We start from the raw sequence: 14,923 nt of genomic DNA on the forward strand, positions 1-14,923 counted from the left end.
AACCCGAAGTTTCGGTTCTATTCACCAACGTTCGAACCGTGAGTCATTCCTACTATTTCTTAATTTTAATATACAATATTTTCGTTATTGTGATTATGAAAACCGTAGTTTCTGTGGTTAGATTTATAGTTGTTTCACTGATGTTAAGTGATTATGAAAATCAGAGTAAGAGTGAAGTGTTTTGTGAACAAGAGTGAAGTAAAATCAGAATAAGAGTGATATCTTTTGTGAACAAGAGTGAAGTAAAATCAGAGTAAGAGTGATGTGTTTTGTGAACAAGAGTGAAGTAATATCAGAATAAGAGTGATGTCTTTTGTGAACAATAGTGAAGTAAAATCAGAGTAAGAGTGATGTGTTTTGTGAACAAGAGTGAAGTAAAATCAGAGTAAGAGTGATGTGTTTTGTGAACAAGAGTGAAGTAAAATCAGAATAAGAGTGATGTGTTTTGTGAACAAGATTGAAGTAAAATCAGAGTAAGAGTGATGTGTTTTGTAAACAAGAGTGAAGTAAAATCAGAATACGAGTGATGTGTTCTGTAAACAATAGTGACTATATTGATTTTTTTTTCTCATATCCATGAAGCTGCTGCAGCCGAAATAAGGTCTAAGATTCGTGAGGATAGACCGCAACAACTTGCTGCAGCTACAAGTGAAATAAGGTCAAAAGATCGACAAGATGTCCTTCGAACAACAACTTCTCCAGAAATAAGGTCCAAAAACAAACATGATATGCAACAAAAACAGAATCCACAGAGTGAGTTATTTAATTATTTAGTATTTTAGTGACATATATTATGTATTGGGCAGAGTCATTAATGTATAATTTTGAGCTATATTGAGTGTGTATTCATGAATTTGACCACTTTTTTTGTATGTCTTCCAGCCTCAAAGCGTGGGAGGTCACAAACCAACGATGAACAAGAAATGCCTGCCAGAAAGAAACAGGATAAAAAAAAAGAGTGTTAAACATATTAGTTGTAAAATCAGAAGACCTAAACTGGTCATAAAGATAGGGTTGAAAGTTCTAGTTGAAGCCATTGAGAAAATGAACTCCAAGCTAATAGCTGCTCTGGAAGAGATGGGTTTTGGACAGCTTGTGCATTTGAAGATTCGAAGTATTCCTCCTGAGATGGCATTTTCACTCCTTGAAAATTTTAATCATGACAACTGCTCCAGAATAAAACTTGTTGATGATCAAACATTACACATCACTGAGGAGGATGTGTATGCTACGTTGGGACTGCCAAGAGGAGAGTTAATGATAAAAAGGGAAAAGAGGCATGAAATGAATGATGTGAAGATGACCATTGTAAAGGCTAAGAAGAACAAATTTGCAATAACCCCAACTGATTTGCAAGAGCAGCTTGATAGTGATCTAGAAGGTGGTGAGTGGTTTAAGAAAATATTTCTTATTCTATTTGACAATGTTCTGATCTCACCAACTGCCAACGGAAAATGTCTTGGCCGTATTTTGGACGATATTGGAAACATTTCCAATGTGAGGCAGTACAATTGGTGCAGCTACGTGTTGGATACACTAATCACAGCACATGATAGCTGGAAACTCAAGAATAAATCCACCCCATTCACTAGACCCATCACTTTCCTATTGGTGAGTTTTCTATTTTAACAACCCCTTTATAGTGAACTAAAAACATGCTTAGAGTGAAGTAAAATCATATTTAGAGTGATGTTTTATCAGAGTAAGAGTGATGTGTTTTGTGAACAAGAGTGAAGTAAAATCAGAATAAGATTGATGTGTTTTGTGAACAAGAGTGAAGTAAAATCAAAATAAGAGTGATGTGTTTTGTGCACAAGAGCGGAGTAAAATCAGAATAAGAGTGATGTCTTTTGTGAACAATAGTGAAGTAAAATCAGAGTAAGAGTGATGTGTTTTGTGAACAAGAGTGAAGTAAAATCAGAGTAAGAGTGATGTGTTTTGTGAACAAGAGCGAAGTAATATCAGAATAAGAGTGATGTCTTTTGTGAACAATAGTGAAGTAAAATCAGAGTAAGAGTGATGTGTTTTGTGAACAAGAGTGAAGTAAAATCAGAGTAAGAGTCATGTGTTTTGTGAACAAGAGTGAAGTAAAATCAGAATAAGAGTGATGTGTTTTGTGAACAAGATTGAAGTAAAATCAGAGTAAGAGTGATGTGTTTTGTAAACAAGAGTGAAGTAAAATCAGAATACGAGTGATGTGTTCTGTAAACAATAGTGACTATATTGATTTTTTTTTCTCATATCCATGAAGCTGCTGCAGCCGAAATAAGGTCTAAGATTCGTGAGGATAGACCGCAACAACTTGCTGCAGCTACAAGTGAAATAAGGTCAAAAGATCGACAAGATGTCCTTCGAACAACAACTTCTCCAGAAATAAGGTCCAAAAACAAACATGATATGCAACAAAAACAGAATCCACAGAGTGAGTTATTTAATTATTTAGTATTTTAGTGACATATATTATGTATTGGGCAGAGTCATTAATGTATAATTTTGAGCTATATTGAGTGTGTATTCATGAATTTGACCACTTTTTTTGTATGTCTTCCAGCCTCAAAGCGTGGGAGGTCACAAACCAACGATGAACAAGAAATGCCTGCCAGAAAGAAACAGGATAAAAGAAAGAGTGTTAAACATATTAGTTGTAAAATCAGAAGACCTAAACTGGTCATAAAGATAGGGTTGAAAGTTCTAGTTGAAGCCATTGAGAAAATGAACTCCAAGCTAATAGCTGCTCTGGAAGAGATGGGTTTTGGACAGCTTGTGCATTTGAAGATTCGAAGTATTCCTCCTGAGATGGCATTTTCACTCCTTGAAAATTTTAATCATGACAACTGCTCCAGAATAAAACTTGTTGATGATCAAACATTACACATCACTGAGGAGGATGTGTATGCTACGTTGGGACTGCCAAGAGGAGAGTTGATGATAAAAAGGGAAAAGAGGCATGAAATGAATGATGTGAAGATGACCATTGTAAAGGCTAAGAAGAACAAATTTGCAATAACCCCAACTGATTTGCAAGAGCAGCTTGATAGTGATCTAGAAGGTGGTGAGTGGTTTAAGAAAATATTTCTTATTCTATTTGACAATGTTCTGATCTCACCAACTGCCAACGGAAAATGTCTTGGCCGTATTTTGGACGATATTGGAAACATTTCCAATGTGAGGCAGTACAATTGGTGCAGCTACGTGTTGGATACACTAATCACAGCACATGATAGCTGGAAACTCAAGAATAAATCCACCCCATTCACTAGACCCATCACTTTCCTATTGGTGAGTTTTCTATTTTAACAACCCCTTTATAGTGAACTAAAAACATGCTTAGAGTGAAGTAAAATCATATTTAGAGTGATGTTTTATCAGAGTAAGAGTGATGTGTTTTGTGAACAAGAGTGAAGTAAAATCAGAATAAGATTGATGTGTTTTGTGAACAAGAGTGAAGTAAAATCAAAATAAGAGTGATGTGTTTTGTGCACAAGAGCGGAGTAAAATCAGAATAAGAGTGATGTCTTTTGTGAACAATAGTGAAGTAAAATCAGAGTAAGAGTGATGTGTTTTGTGAACAAGAGTGAAGTAAAATCAGAGTAAGAGTGATGTGTTTTGTGAACAAGAGCGAAGTAATATCAGAATAAGAGTGATGTCTTTTGTGAACAATAGTGAAGTAAAATCAGAGTAAGAGTGATGTGTTTTGTGAACAAGAGTGAAGTAAAATCAGAGTAAGAGTCATGTGTTTTGTGAACAAGAGTGAAGTAAAATCAGAATAAGAGTGATGTGTTTTGTGAACAAGATTGAAGTAAAATCAGAGTAAGAGTGATGTGTTTTGTAAACAAGAGTGAAGTAAAATCAGAATACGAGTGATGTGTTCTGTAAACAATAGTGACTATATTGATTTTTTTTTCTCATATCCATGAAGCTGCTGCAGCCGAAATAAGGTCTAAGATTCGTGAGGATAGACCGCAACAACTTGCTGCAGCTACAAGTGAAATAAGGTCAAAAGATCGACAAGATGTCCTTCGAACAACAACTTCTCCAGAAATAAGGTCCAAAAACAAACATGATATGCAACAAAAACAGAATCCAAAGAGTGAGTTATTTAATTATTTAGTATTTTAGTGACATATATTATGTATTGGGCAGAGTCATTAATGTATAATTTTGAGCTATATTGAGTGTGTATTCATGAATTTGACCACTTTTTTTGTATGTCTTCCAGCCTCAAAGCGTGGGAGGTCACAAACCAACGATGAACAAGAAATGCCTGCCAGAAAGAAACAGGATAAAAGAAAGAGTGTTAAACATATTAGTTGTAAAATCAGAAGACCTAAACTGGTCATAAAGATAGGGTTGAAAGTTCTAGTTGAAGCCATTGAGAAAATGAACTCCAAGCTAATAGCTGCTCTGGAAGAGATGGGTTTTGGACAGCTTGTGCATTTGAAGATTCGAAGTATTCCTCCTGAGATGGCATTTTCACTCCTTGAAAATTTTAATCATGACAACTGCTCCAGAATAAAACTTGTTGATGATCAAACATTACACATCACTGAGGAGGATGTGTATGCTACGTTGGGACTGCCAAGAGGAGAGTTGATGATAAAAAGGGAAAAGAGGCATGAAATGAATGATGTGAAGATGACCATTGTAAAGGCTAAGAAGAACAAATTTGCAATAACCCCAACTGATTTGCAAGAGCAGCTTGATAGTGATCTAGAAGGTGGTGAGTGGTTTAAGAAAATATTTCTTATTCTATTTGACAATGTTCTGATCTCACCAACTGCCAACGGAAAATGTCTTGGCCGTATTTTGGACGATATTGGAAACATTTCCAATGTGAGGCAGTACAATTGGTGCAGCTACGTGTTGGATACACTAATCACAGCACATGATAGCTGGAAACTCAAGAATAAATCCACCCCATTCACTAGACCCATCACTTTCCTATTGGTGAGTTTTCTATTTTAACAACCCCTTTATAGTGAACTAAAAACATGCTTAGAGTGAAGTAAAATCATATTTAGAGTGATGTTTTATCAGAGTAAGAGTGATGTGTTTTGTGAACAAGAGTGAAGTAAAATCAGAATAAGATTGATGTGTTTTGTGAACAAGAGTGAAGTAAAATCAAAATAAGAGTGATGTGTTTTGTGCACAAGAGCGGAGTAAAATCAGAATAAGAGTGATGTCTTTTGTGAACAATAGTGAAGTAAAATCAGAGTAAGAGTGATGTGTTTTGTGAACAAGAGTGAAGTAAAATCAGAGTAAGAGTGATGTGTTTTGTGAACAAGAGCGAAGTAAAATCAGAATGAGAGTGATGTGTTTTGTGAACAAGATTGAAGTAAAATCAGAGTAAGAGTGATGCGTTTTGTGAACAAGAGTGAAGTAAAATCAGAGTAAGAGTGATGTGTTTTGTAAACAAGAGTTAAGTAAAATCAGAATACGAGTGATGTGTTCTGTAAACAATAGTGACTATATTGATTTTTTTTTCTCATATCCATGAAGCTGCTGCAGCCGAAATAAGGTCTAAGATTCGTGATGATAGACAGCAACAACTTGCTGCAGCTACAAGTGAAATAAGGTCAAAAGATCGACAAGATGTCCTTCGAACAACAACTTCTCCAGAAATAAAATCCAAAAACAAACATGATATGCAACAAAAACAGAATCCACAGAGCGAGTTATTTAATTATTTAGTATCTTAGTGACATATATTATGTATTGGGCAGAGTCATTAATGTATAATTTTGAGCTATATTAAGTGTGTATTCATGAATTTGACCACTTTTTTTGTATGTCTTCCAGCCTCAAAGCGTGGGAGGTCACAAACCAACAATGAACAAGAAATGCATGCCAGAAAGAAACAGGATAAAAGAAAGAGTGTTAAAGATATTAGTTGTAAAATCAGAAGACCTAAACTGGTCATAAAGATAGGGTTAAAAGTTCTAGTTGAAGCCATTGAGAAAATGAACTCCAAGCAAATAGCTGCTCTGGAAGAGATGGGTTTTGGACAGCTTGTGCATTTGAAGATTCGAAGTATTCCTCCTGAGATGGCATTTTCACTCCTTGAAAATTTAATCATGACAACTGCTCCAGAATAAAACTTGTTGATGATCAACCATTACACATCACTGATGAGGATGTGTATGCTACGTTGGGACTGCCAAGAGGAGAGTTGATGATAAAAAGGGAAAAGAGGCATGAAATGAATGATGTGAAGATGACCATTGTAAAGGCTAAGAAGAACAAATTTGCAATAACCCCAACTGATTTGCAAGAGCAGCTTGATAGTGATCTAGAAGGTGGTGAGTGGTTTAAGAAAATATTTCTTATTCTATTGGACAATGTTCTGATCTCACCAACTGCCAACGGAAAATGTCTTGGCCGTATTTTGGACGATATTGGCAACATTTCCAATGTGAGGCAGTACAATTGGTGCAGCTACGTGTTGGATACACTAATCACAGCACATGATAGCTGGAAACTCAAGAACAAATCCACCCATTCACTGGACCCATCACTTTCCTATTGGTGAGTTTTCTATTTTAACAACCCCTTTATAGTGAAGTAAAAACATTCTTAGAGTGAAGTAAAATCATATTTAGAGTGATGTTTTATCAGAGTAAGAGTGATGTGTTTTGTGAACAAGAGTGAAGTAAAATCAGAATAAGATTGATGTGTTTTGTGAACAAGAGTGAAGTAAAATCAAAATAAGAGTGATGTGTTTTGTGAACAAGAGTGGAGTAAAATCAGAATAAGAGTGATGTGTTTTGCGAACAAGAGTGAAGTAAAATCAGAATAAGAGTGATGTGTTTTGTGAACAAGAGTGAAGTAAAATCAGAATAAGATTGATGTGTTTTGTGAACAAGAGTGAAGTAAAATCAAAATAAGAGTGATGTGTTTTGTGAACAAGAGTGGAGTAAAATCAGAATAAGAGTGATGTGTTTTGTGAACAAGAGTGAAGTAAAATCAGAATAAGATTGATGTGTTTTGTGAACAAGAGTGAAGTAAAATCAAAATAAGAGTGATGTGTTTTGTGAACAAGAGTGGAGTACAATCAGAATAAGAGTGATGTGTTTTGCGAACAAGAGTGAAGTAAAATCAGAATAAGAGTGATGTGTTTTGTGAACAAGAGTGAAGTAAAATCAGAATAAGAGTGATGTGTTTTATGAACAAGAGTGAAGTAAAATAATACTAAGAGTGAAGTGCTTGTAATGCATTTTATTATTGATCTGTTTTTGCAGGCTTGCTATGTAGATAGGGTTGTCTACCGAACAAGATTGGTGGTTAGAAGATTCCCAACTGTCCGGAACTGGACAATGTCCATTCTTAAGGAGAGAGCACAGATGGAATTCGATAATGGAGGCATCATTGGCAGAGGAAGCATAGAAAGTATTATTGACCCTGTCTCCATTGAATCTTTATATGTCAACAAGGATTCAATATCTGTCCCTACCTCTGTCCGTTCCACCACAACTGGAAATACTATGCCAATAGCCAAAGTAGTTGAAGCTCCTTTAACTGATGAAGCCCCCTCTTCAACTGATGCACCTCATTCGTCTGATGAAATCAAAAGTTCAATTAGGGAGGCTGCAAATGTTATTACTAAAATGATGAGGTATATAAAGGATGCTCCAGCAAATACCAATGACACTAATTGCGTCAAAGTTGCAGCCATAAATGCACTAAAGATGGTTGGTGTGGAGGTTTATCAAGGAGACCAAGCTGTGTCTAAGCCAATGGACAACATGACACAAGCTATGGAAGAGGATCAAGAAGATGATCCAGAATGGATTGAGCTTATGGAAAAAATGATGGAAGCCCATGATGAAAAATGCAAATTAGTGAATGAAGGCACATCAATTTTGCCTGATATTAACTTGGGAAAGAAACCAGTAAGTTGAAGATTTGGAACAGAAACCATGTATATTTTAAACAATTTGTCTGTGGTCTATTGTATTTTAACACTTGACATTTGATTCAGAGTGAACTAAAAACAATTTGTATTATGTTGTGTACTAATTCATAATATTTTTTTACTTTTTTGAGTTTTTATTCTTATGTTATATCACATTTCACTATTTGCAGGAGACAAATGAATTTTATGCAGATGTAGCTAAAGCATCATCACCAAACACACATATGAAGGTATAAAAAAGTGCTTACTGTGATGTGTTCCATTGTTAAGTGAGGTTTTTGTGATATATGTGTATAGTGATGTGATTTGTGAACAAGAGTGAAGTAAGATCAGAATAAGAGTGATGTGTTTTGTGAACAAGAGTGAAGTAAAATCAGATTAAGAGTGATGTCTTTTGTGAACAAGAGTGAACTAAAATCAGAGTAAGAGTGCTGTGTTTTGTGAACAAGAGTGAAGTAAAATAAGAGTGATGTGTTTTGTGAACAAGAGTGAAGTAAAATCAGAGTAAGAGTGATGTGTTTTGTGAACAAGAGTGAAGTAAGATCAAAATAAGAGTGATGTGTTTTGTGAACAATAGTGAAGTAAGATCAGAATAAGAGTGATGTGTTTTGTGAACAAGAGTGAAGTAAAATCAGAATAAGAGTGATGTGTTTTGTGAACAATAGTGAAGTAAGATCAGAATAAGAGTGATGTGTTTTGTGAACAAGAGTGAAGTAAAATCAGAATAAGAGTGATGTGTTTTGTGAACAAGAGTAATGTGTTTTGTTAACAACAATGAAGTAAAAATCGTGCTAATAGTGATGTGTTTTATATTCTTATTATGAAAATAGGACGACATTGTGGATGCCCAAATTGCATCTGCAATAGAAGCGTGCATGGAGCTAGATTCTGATGATGATTATGTTCAATCAGAGTTGAAAGTATCTGGCAAAAATCCTTCAACCGAAATCGTAGTTTACAATCCGGACCTTGTAAGTGTACAACAATGACATATCTCATCCATTCACCAACACTTTTAACAAACATCAAGTGAACTATATGTCTTATATAGTGAAGTATATACATAATACAGTGAAGTTTTCATATCATTCTTGCCCTGACAGGCAACTGCTAGGATTGAACAAATAGAGATACGTTCAAAAGCCGAGAAGAGAATATCAGCTGCATTGAAATCTCAATTCCATGAAAGAGTGGTTCAGGCCAAAACCAAGTTTACCTTGAAAGAGTCACAAGTCTTTTTGTGGATTATGACAACATATGAATTAAATGAGTAAGATTTATATTATAGTTCTGATTTAGAAGAAAAATATACAAAAGATGTGCTAACACACACACACATGTTTGAACAGGGACACCATAGTGTATGATGATGATGTCATAATGGTAATAAATAGAGAATTCTGTTCACTATTGCCACATATGCTAATAGAAGTGGATGTGATCAGTGTGTGGGCTTCTTATTTGAATAACATGGAAGAATACATGGCTCTATCTTCATCGAGGCGCCTCTTTCTTCACAACATACCCAACGGTAAGAATAGTATAAATTTTGAAAAATTAATTGCATAGAATATGTTCATTATAAAACATGATTACTTCACTATTAATCATATTCATTTCACTATATAATATTTACCAACTTTCCGGTTCTATTCACCAACGTTCGAACCGTGAGTCATTCCTACTATTTCTTAATTTTAATATACAATATTTTCGTGTATTGTGATTATGAAAACCGTAGTTTCTGTGGTTAGATTTATAGATGTTTCACTGATGTTAAGTGATTATGAAAACCGTGTGGCCTTTGTATTATGTTACATGGTTAGATTTATAGTTATTTTGCAAATAACAGTGAAGTAAATGTGTTTTGTAAACAAGAGTGAAGTAAAATCTGAGTAAGAGTGATGTGTTTTGTGAACAAGAGTGAAGTAAAATCAGAGTAAGAGTGATGTGTTTTGTGAACAAGAGTGAAGTAAAATCAGAGTAAGAGTGATGTGTTTTGTGAACAAGAGTGAAGTAAAATCAGAGTAAGAACGAAGTAAAATCAGAATATTATTTAACTTGTCTCATCTTTCAGCTGTATACAGTTGTTCACCGGCCTGATGGGGTCGACCTCATGACCATAATTGATAGATTTTGTGACAATTTACAAACTGAGGTTGAAAAAATTCCATATTTCAAATGGGCCGACGTAGATTTTGTAAATACTGAACACAATTGATTCTTTGTTATATTCACTAATTGTTTTTATTCTGAAATTATTATTATTATCTATGTAGGTGTTCTTTCCAATTTGTGCTGCGGAACATTACTATACCATATGCTTCAGATTTAGTACTAACAGTATAGTGCTGATTGACAATTCAAAGAATGCTGACGATGAGGACATAACAGTCAAATATGGTAGCATACCTGCAAATGTGGTAAGTATACACGATATATAGTGAAGTATTTTTGTGATTACAGTGAAGTATAGTACTCTGTATAGTGAACTACATCTGATATTCATGATGATATATTGCAGAAAGCGTATTTTTGTCATTATTTGACATTAATAAAGGATGTGACATTAATAAAGCTCAAAATGCCTTGGAGAACAACATCAAATGTAGAAGATTGTGGAGTTTTTTTGATGCGACATTTGGAATGTTATCATGGTGAGCGCGAACAAGATTGGAAGTATAGATTAACTACAAGAAGAAAGGGAATACTCAAAAGACTAAGAGCAAAGTATTGCAGTGCATTATTATTGTCGGAAACAAACCATCAGGCATTGAATAACTTGTCACTAACATCAAAGCATTATGAAGAACATGGGAAAACCAATAAAATAGATGTGGAAAAAATGATTGTAAACTTCAAGCGTTCATGAACTATTGTAGAAAACTTCATTTAAATTCAATAGCAAGTACTTATTTTACATTAATATATTGTTTACTATTTAATTCACTGTTGTGTTTTGTAAACCACTAAATGATGTCTTTTGTAAACAAGAGTGAAGTAAAATCACAGTAAGAGAGATGTGTTTCGTGAACAAGAGTGAAATAAAATCAGAGTAAGAGTGATGTGTTTTGTGAACAAGAGTGAAGTAAAATCAGAATAAAAGTGATGTGTTTTGTGAACAAGAGTGAAGTAAAATCAAAATAAGAGTGATGTGTTTTGTGAACAAGGGTAAAGTAAAATCAGAATAAGAGTGATGTGTTTTGTGTACAAGAGTGAAGTAAAATCAGAACAAGAGTAATGTGTTTTGTAAATAAGAGTGAACTAAAATCAGAACAAGAGTGATGTATTTCGTGAACAAGAGTGAAGTAAAATCAGAGCAAGAGTGATGTGTTTTGTGAACAAGAGTGAAGTAAAATCAGAGTAAGAGTGATGTGTTTTGTGAACAAGAGTGAAGTAAAATCATAGTAAGAGTGATGTGTTTCGTGAACAAGAGTGAAGTAAAATCAGAGTAAGAGTGATGTGTTTTGTGAACAAGAGTGAAGTAAATCAGAATAAGAGTGATGTGTTTTGTGAACAAGAGTGAAGTAAAATTAGAATAAGAGTGATGTGTTTTGTGAACAAGGGTAAAGTAAAATCAGAATAAGAGTGATGTGTTTTGTGTACAATACTGAAGTAAAATCAGAACAAGAGTGATGTGTTTTGTGTACAAGAGTGAAGTAAAATCAGAACAAGAGTGATGTGTTTTGTAAATAAGAGTGAACTAAAATCAGAACAAGAGTGATGTGTTTCGTGAACAAGAGTGAAGTAAAATCAGAGTAAGAGTGATGTGTTTTGTGAACAAGAGTGAAGTAAAATCAGAGTAAGAGTGATGTGTTTTGTGAACAAGAGTGAAGTAAAATCATAGTAAGAGTGATGTGTTTCGTGAACAAGAGTGAAGTAAAATCAGAGTAAGAGTGATGTGTTTTGTGAAAAAGAGTGAAGTAAATCAGAATAAGAGTGATGTGTTTTGTGAACAAGAGTGAAGTAAAATCAGAATAAGAGTGATGTGTTTTGTGAACAAGGGTAAAGTAAAATCAGAATAAGAGTGATGTGTTTTGTGTACAATAGTGAAGTAAAATCAGAACAAGAGTGATGTGTTTTGTAAATAAGAGCGAACTAAAATCAGAACAAGAGTGAAGTAAAATCAGAGTAAGAGTGATGTGTTTTGTGAACAAGAGTGAAGTAAAATCAGAGTAAGAGTGATGTGTTTTGTGAACAAGAGTGAAGTAAAATCAGAATAAGAGTGATGTGTTTTGTGAACAAGAGTGAAGTAAAATCAGAACAAGAGTGATGTGTTTTGTAAACAAGGTGAAGTAAAATCACAGTGAGAGTGATGTGTTTAGTGAACAAGAGTGAAGTAAAACCAGAGTACGAGTGATGTGTTTTGTGCACAAGAGTGGAGTAAAATCAGAATAAGAGTGATGTGTTTTGTGAACAAGAGTGAAGTAAAATCAGAGTAAGAGTGATGTGTTTTGTGAACAAGAGTGAAGTAAATCAGAATAAGAGTGATGTGTTTTGTGAACAAGAGTGAAGTAAAATCAGAATAAGAGTGATGTGTTTTGTGAACAAGGGTAAAGTAAAATCAGAATAAGAGTGATGTGTTTTGTGTACAATACTGAAGTAAAATCAGAACAAGAGTGATGTGTTTTGTGTACAAGAGTGAAGTAAAATCAGAACAAGAGTGATGTGTTTTGTAAATAAGAGTGAACTAAAATCAGAACAAGAGTGATGTGTTTCGTGAACAAGAGTGAAGTAAAATCAGAGTAAGAGTGATGTGTTTTGTGAACAAGAGTGAAGTAAAATTAGAGTAAGAGTGATGTGTTTTGTGAACAAGAGTGAAGTAAAATCATAGTAAGAGTGATGTGTTTCGTGAACAAGAGTGAAGTAAAATCAGAGTAAGAGTGATGTGTTTTGTGAAAAAGAGTGAAGTAAATCAGAATAAGAGTGATGTGTTTTGTGAACAAGAGTGAAGTAAAATCAGAATAAGAGTGATGTGTTTTGTGAACAAGGGTAAAGTAAAATCAGAATAAGAGTGATGTGTTTTGTGTACAATAGTGAAGTAAAATCAGAACAAGAGTGATGTGTTTTGTAAATAAGAGCGAACTAAAATCAGAACAAGAGTGAAGTAAAATCAGAGTAAGAGTGATGTGTTTTGTGAACAAGAGTGAAGTAAAATCAGAGTAAGAGTGATGTGTTTTGTGAACAAGAGTGAAGTAAAATCAGAATAAGAGTGATGTGTTTTGTGAACAAGAGTGAAGTAAAATCAGAACAAGAGTGATGTGTTTTGTAAACAAGGTGAAGTAAAATCACAGTGAGAGTGATGTGTTTAGTGAACAAGAGTGAAGTAAAACCAGAGTACGAGTGATGTGTTTTGTGCACAAGAGTGGAGTAAAATCAGAATAAGAGTGATGTGTTTTGTGAACAAGAGTGAAGTAAAATCAGAGTACGAGTGATGTGTTTTGTGAACAAGAGTGAAGTAAAATCAGAATAAGAGTGATGTGTTTTGTGAACAAGAGTGAAGTAAAATCAGAATAAGAGTGATGTGTTTTGTAAAACAACAGTGATGAACTTACTGGCACTTGAGATTAACACAAAAACCAAGTTTGCTTTGAGATAAAATTCACTCAAAAGTGTAATAAAATGAATCATTAGTGCTCTAAAAATGCAACAAAGTGAACTATTTCTATCCAAATCCTCATTGCCTCTGATTTGTCTTCTCATTAACCTTTTTGCAGTTCCTAGAATCATGGTGTCCAATCTGTTGACAGTTTCCACACTTTCGGCCTGGTTTCATTGCTAACTTCATTGTTGACTCCCTCCTCGATGTCTTCCTACTTCTACTTCCCTTTGTACTAACAACATCAGGAGGATGAACTTCAATAATGTTCGGAACATGTGAGCCATAGAAGTTCTCAATCAATGCTCTCTTCTCTGTGGAAGACAGAACAATACCTTCTCCAAGAAGCTGCTTCTTACCTTCTTTAATAATTGCAGCAAATGCATTGAGTTGATCAATGTTCCCTTCAATGCTTTGTGCTGTTTCAATGAATAATGCATACAAGTTTTTAAATGCAATCTTCTTCTTGTCCACATAATGGTGTATTTCTTGATCATCACAAAAACCTCCATGTATTGGCTTCACAAACTGTGACTTCAACCATCTTCCTCCACGCAACTTCTCGGGTATCAACTTAACAAAATTATATTTCAACACAGAAAATATATGGCTGCACAATAGACCAAGTCTTTCAAATTTTTTGCATCCACACAAATAAGTGTCATCACCAATGGAGTAAGTCACTGTCCATGAGTTTGAAACCTTGTCCTTTATGTTATATACTTCAATATCTCTATTGGTAGACACTCCTAGAGTTGCACAAGACAAAGAGAAACATGCATATACTATCTCTTCTTGAATTGCATTATAAGCACTACCACTATATATCGTTGATGCATGTTTCTCGATTTCCAACACTGTTCGCAAAATAGGCACTTTTGTTGAATCATAGTATTCAAGCTTTGCACTATTACTTCTTTGAGTCTCCAGAGCATGGTTATAGTTCATATAAAATTTCATAAGGTTAGCCCGAGACTTTGAGTACCTTTTAAAGAAGCTATTCTGTGATTCAGATAAAGAAGTTGTCTTTATCAATGAACTCATCGGAAAATCACGGAAAAAGGCTGGAACCCAAATTTTTCTGGATGCAAACATTGATGAAAACCAGTCATTATTGGCCAGCCCATATCTTTCCATTATAGCATGCCAAGTTTCCTCAAATGCATCAGGTTCTATCAACTCTGACCATACACATGCATTCAGTTCCTTCTTTAATTGTTCACTACCAAGCATGTTCTTTGGCAATTTATCAGCAACTTTATTCATAACGTGCCACATACGCCACCGATGTCTTGTATTGACAAGGACCTCCTCAACAACAACTTTCATTCCTAAGTTGTAACATCCCAAAATTTTTGCGACTTTTATTTTAAAATGTCAATTGGAAATTTCATATATGAAATTTAATTGTT

The 14,923-nt window shown here is 34.4% G+C and overlaps 1 protein-coding gene across 1 annotated transcript; it reads right to left on the minus strand.

Annotated features, from left to right (window-relative positions):
• Positions 1 to 13,589: 13,589 nt before the first annotated feature.
• LOC121796739 (protein FAR1-RELATED SEQUENCE 5-like) lies at positions 13,590 to 14,840 on the minus strand. The gene has a single exon (XM_042195527.1). It carries the CDS (start codon positions 14,838 to 14,840, stop codon positions 13,590 to 13,592), a length of 1,251 nt encoding a protein of 416 aa, XP_042051461.1.
• Positions 14,841 to 14,923: the final 83 nt, after the last annotated feature.

This window comes from Salvia splendens, chromosome 3 (genome assembly GCF_004379255.2).
Source record: "Salvia splendens isolate huo1 chromosome 3, SspV2, whole genome shotgun sequence".
Lineage (NCBI taxonomy): Eukaryota > Viridiplantae > Streptophyta > Magnoliopsida > Lamiales > Lamiaceae > Salvia > Salvia splendens.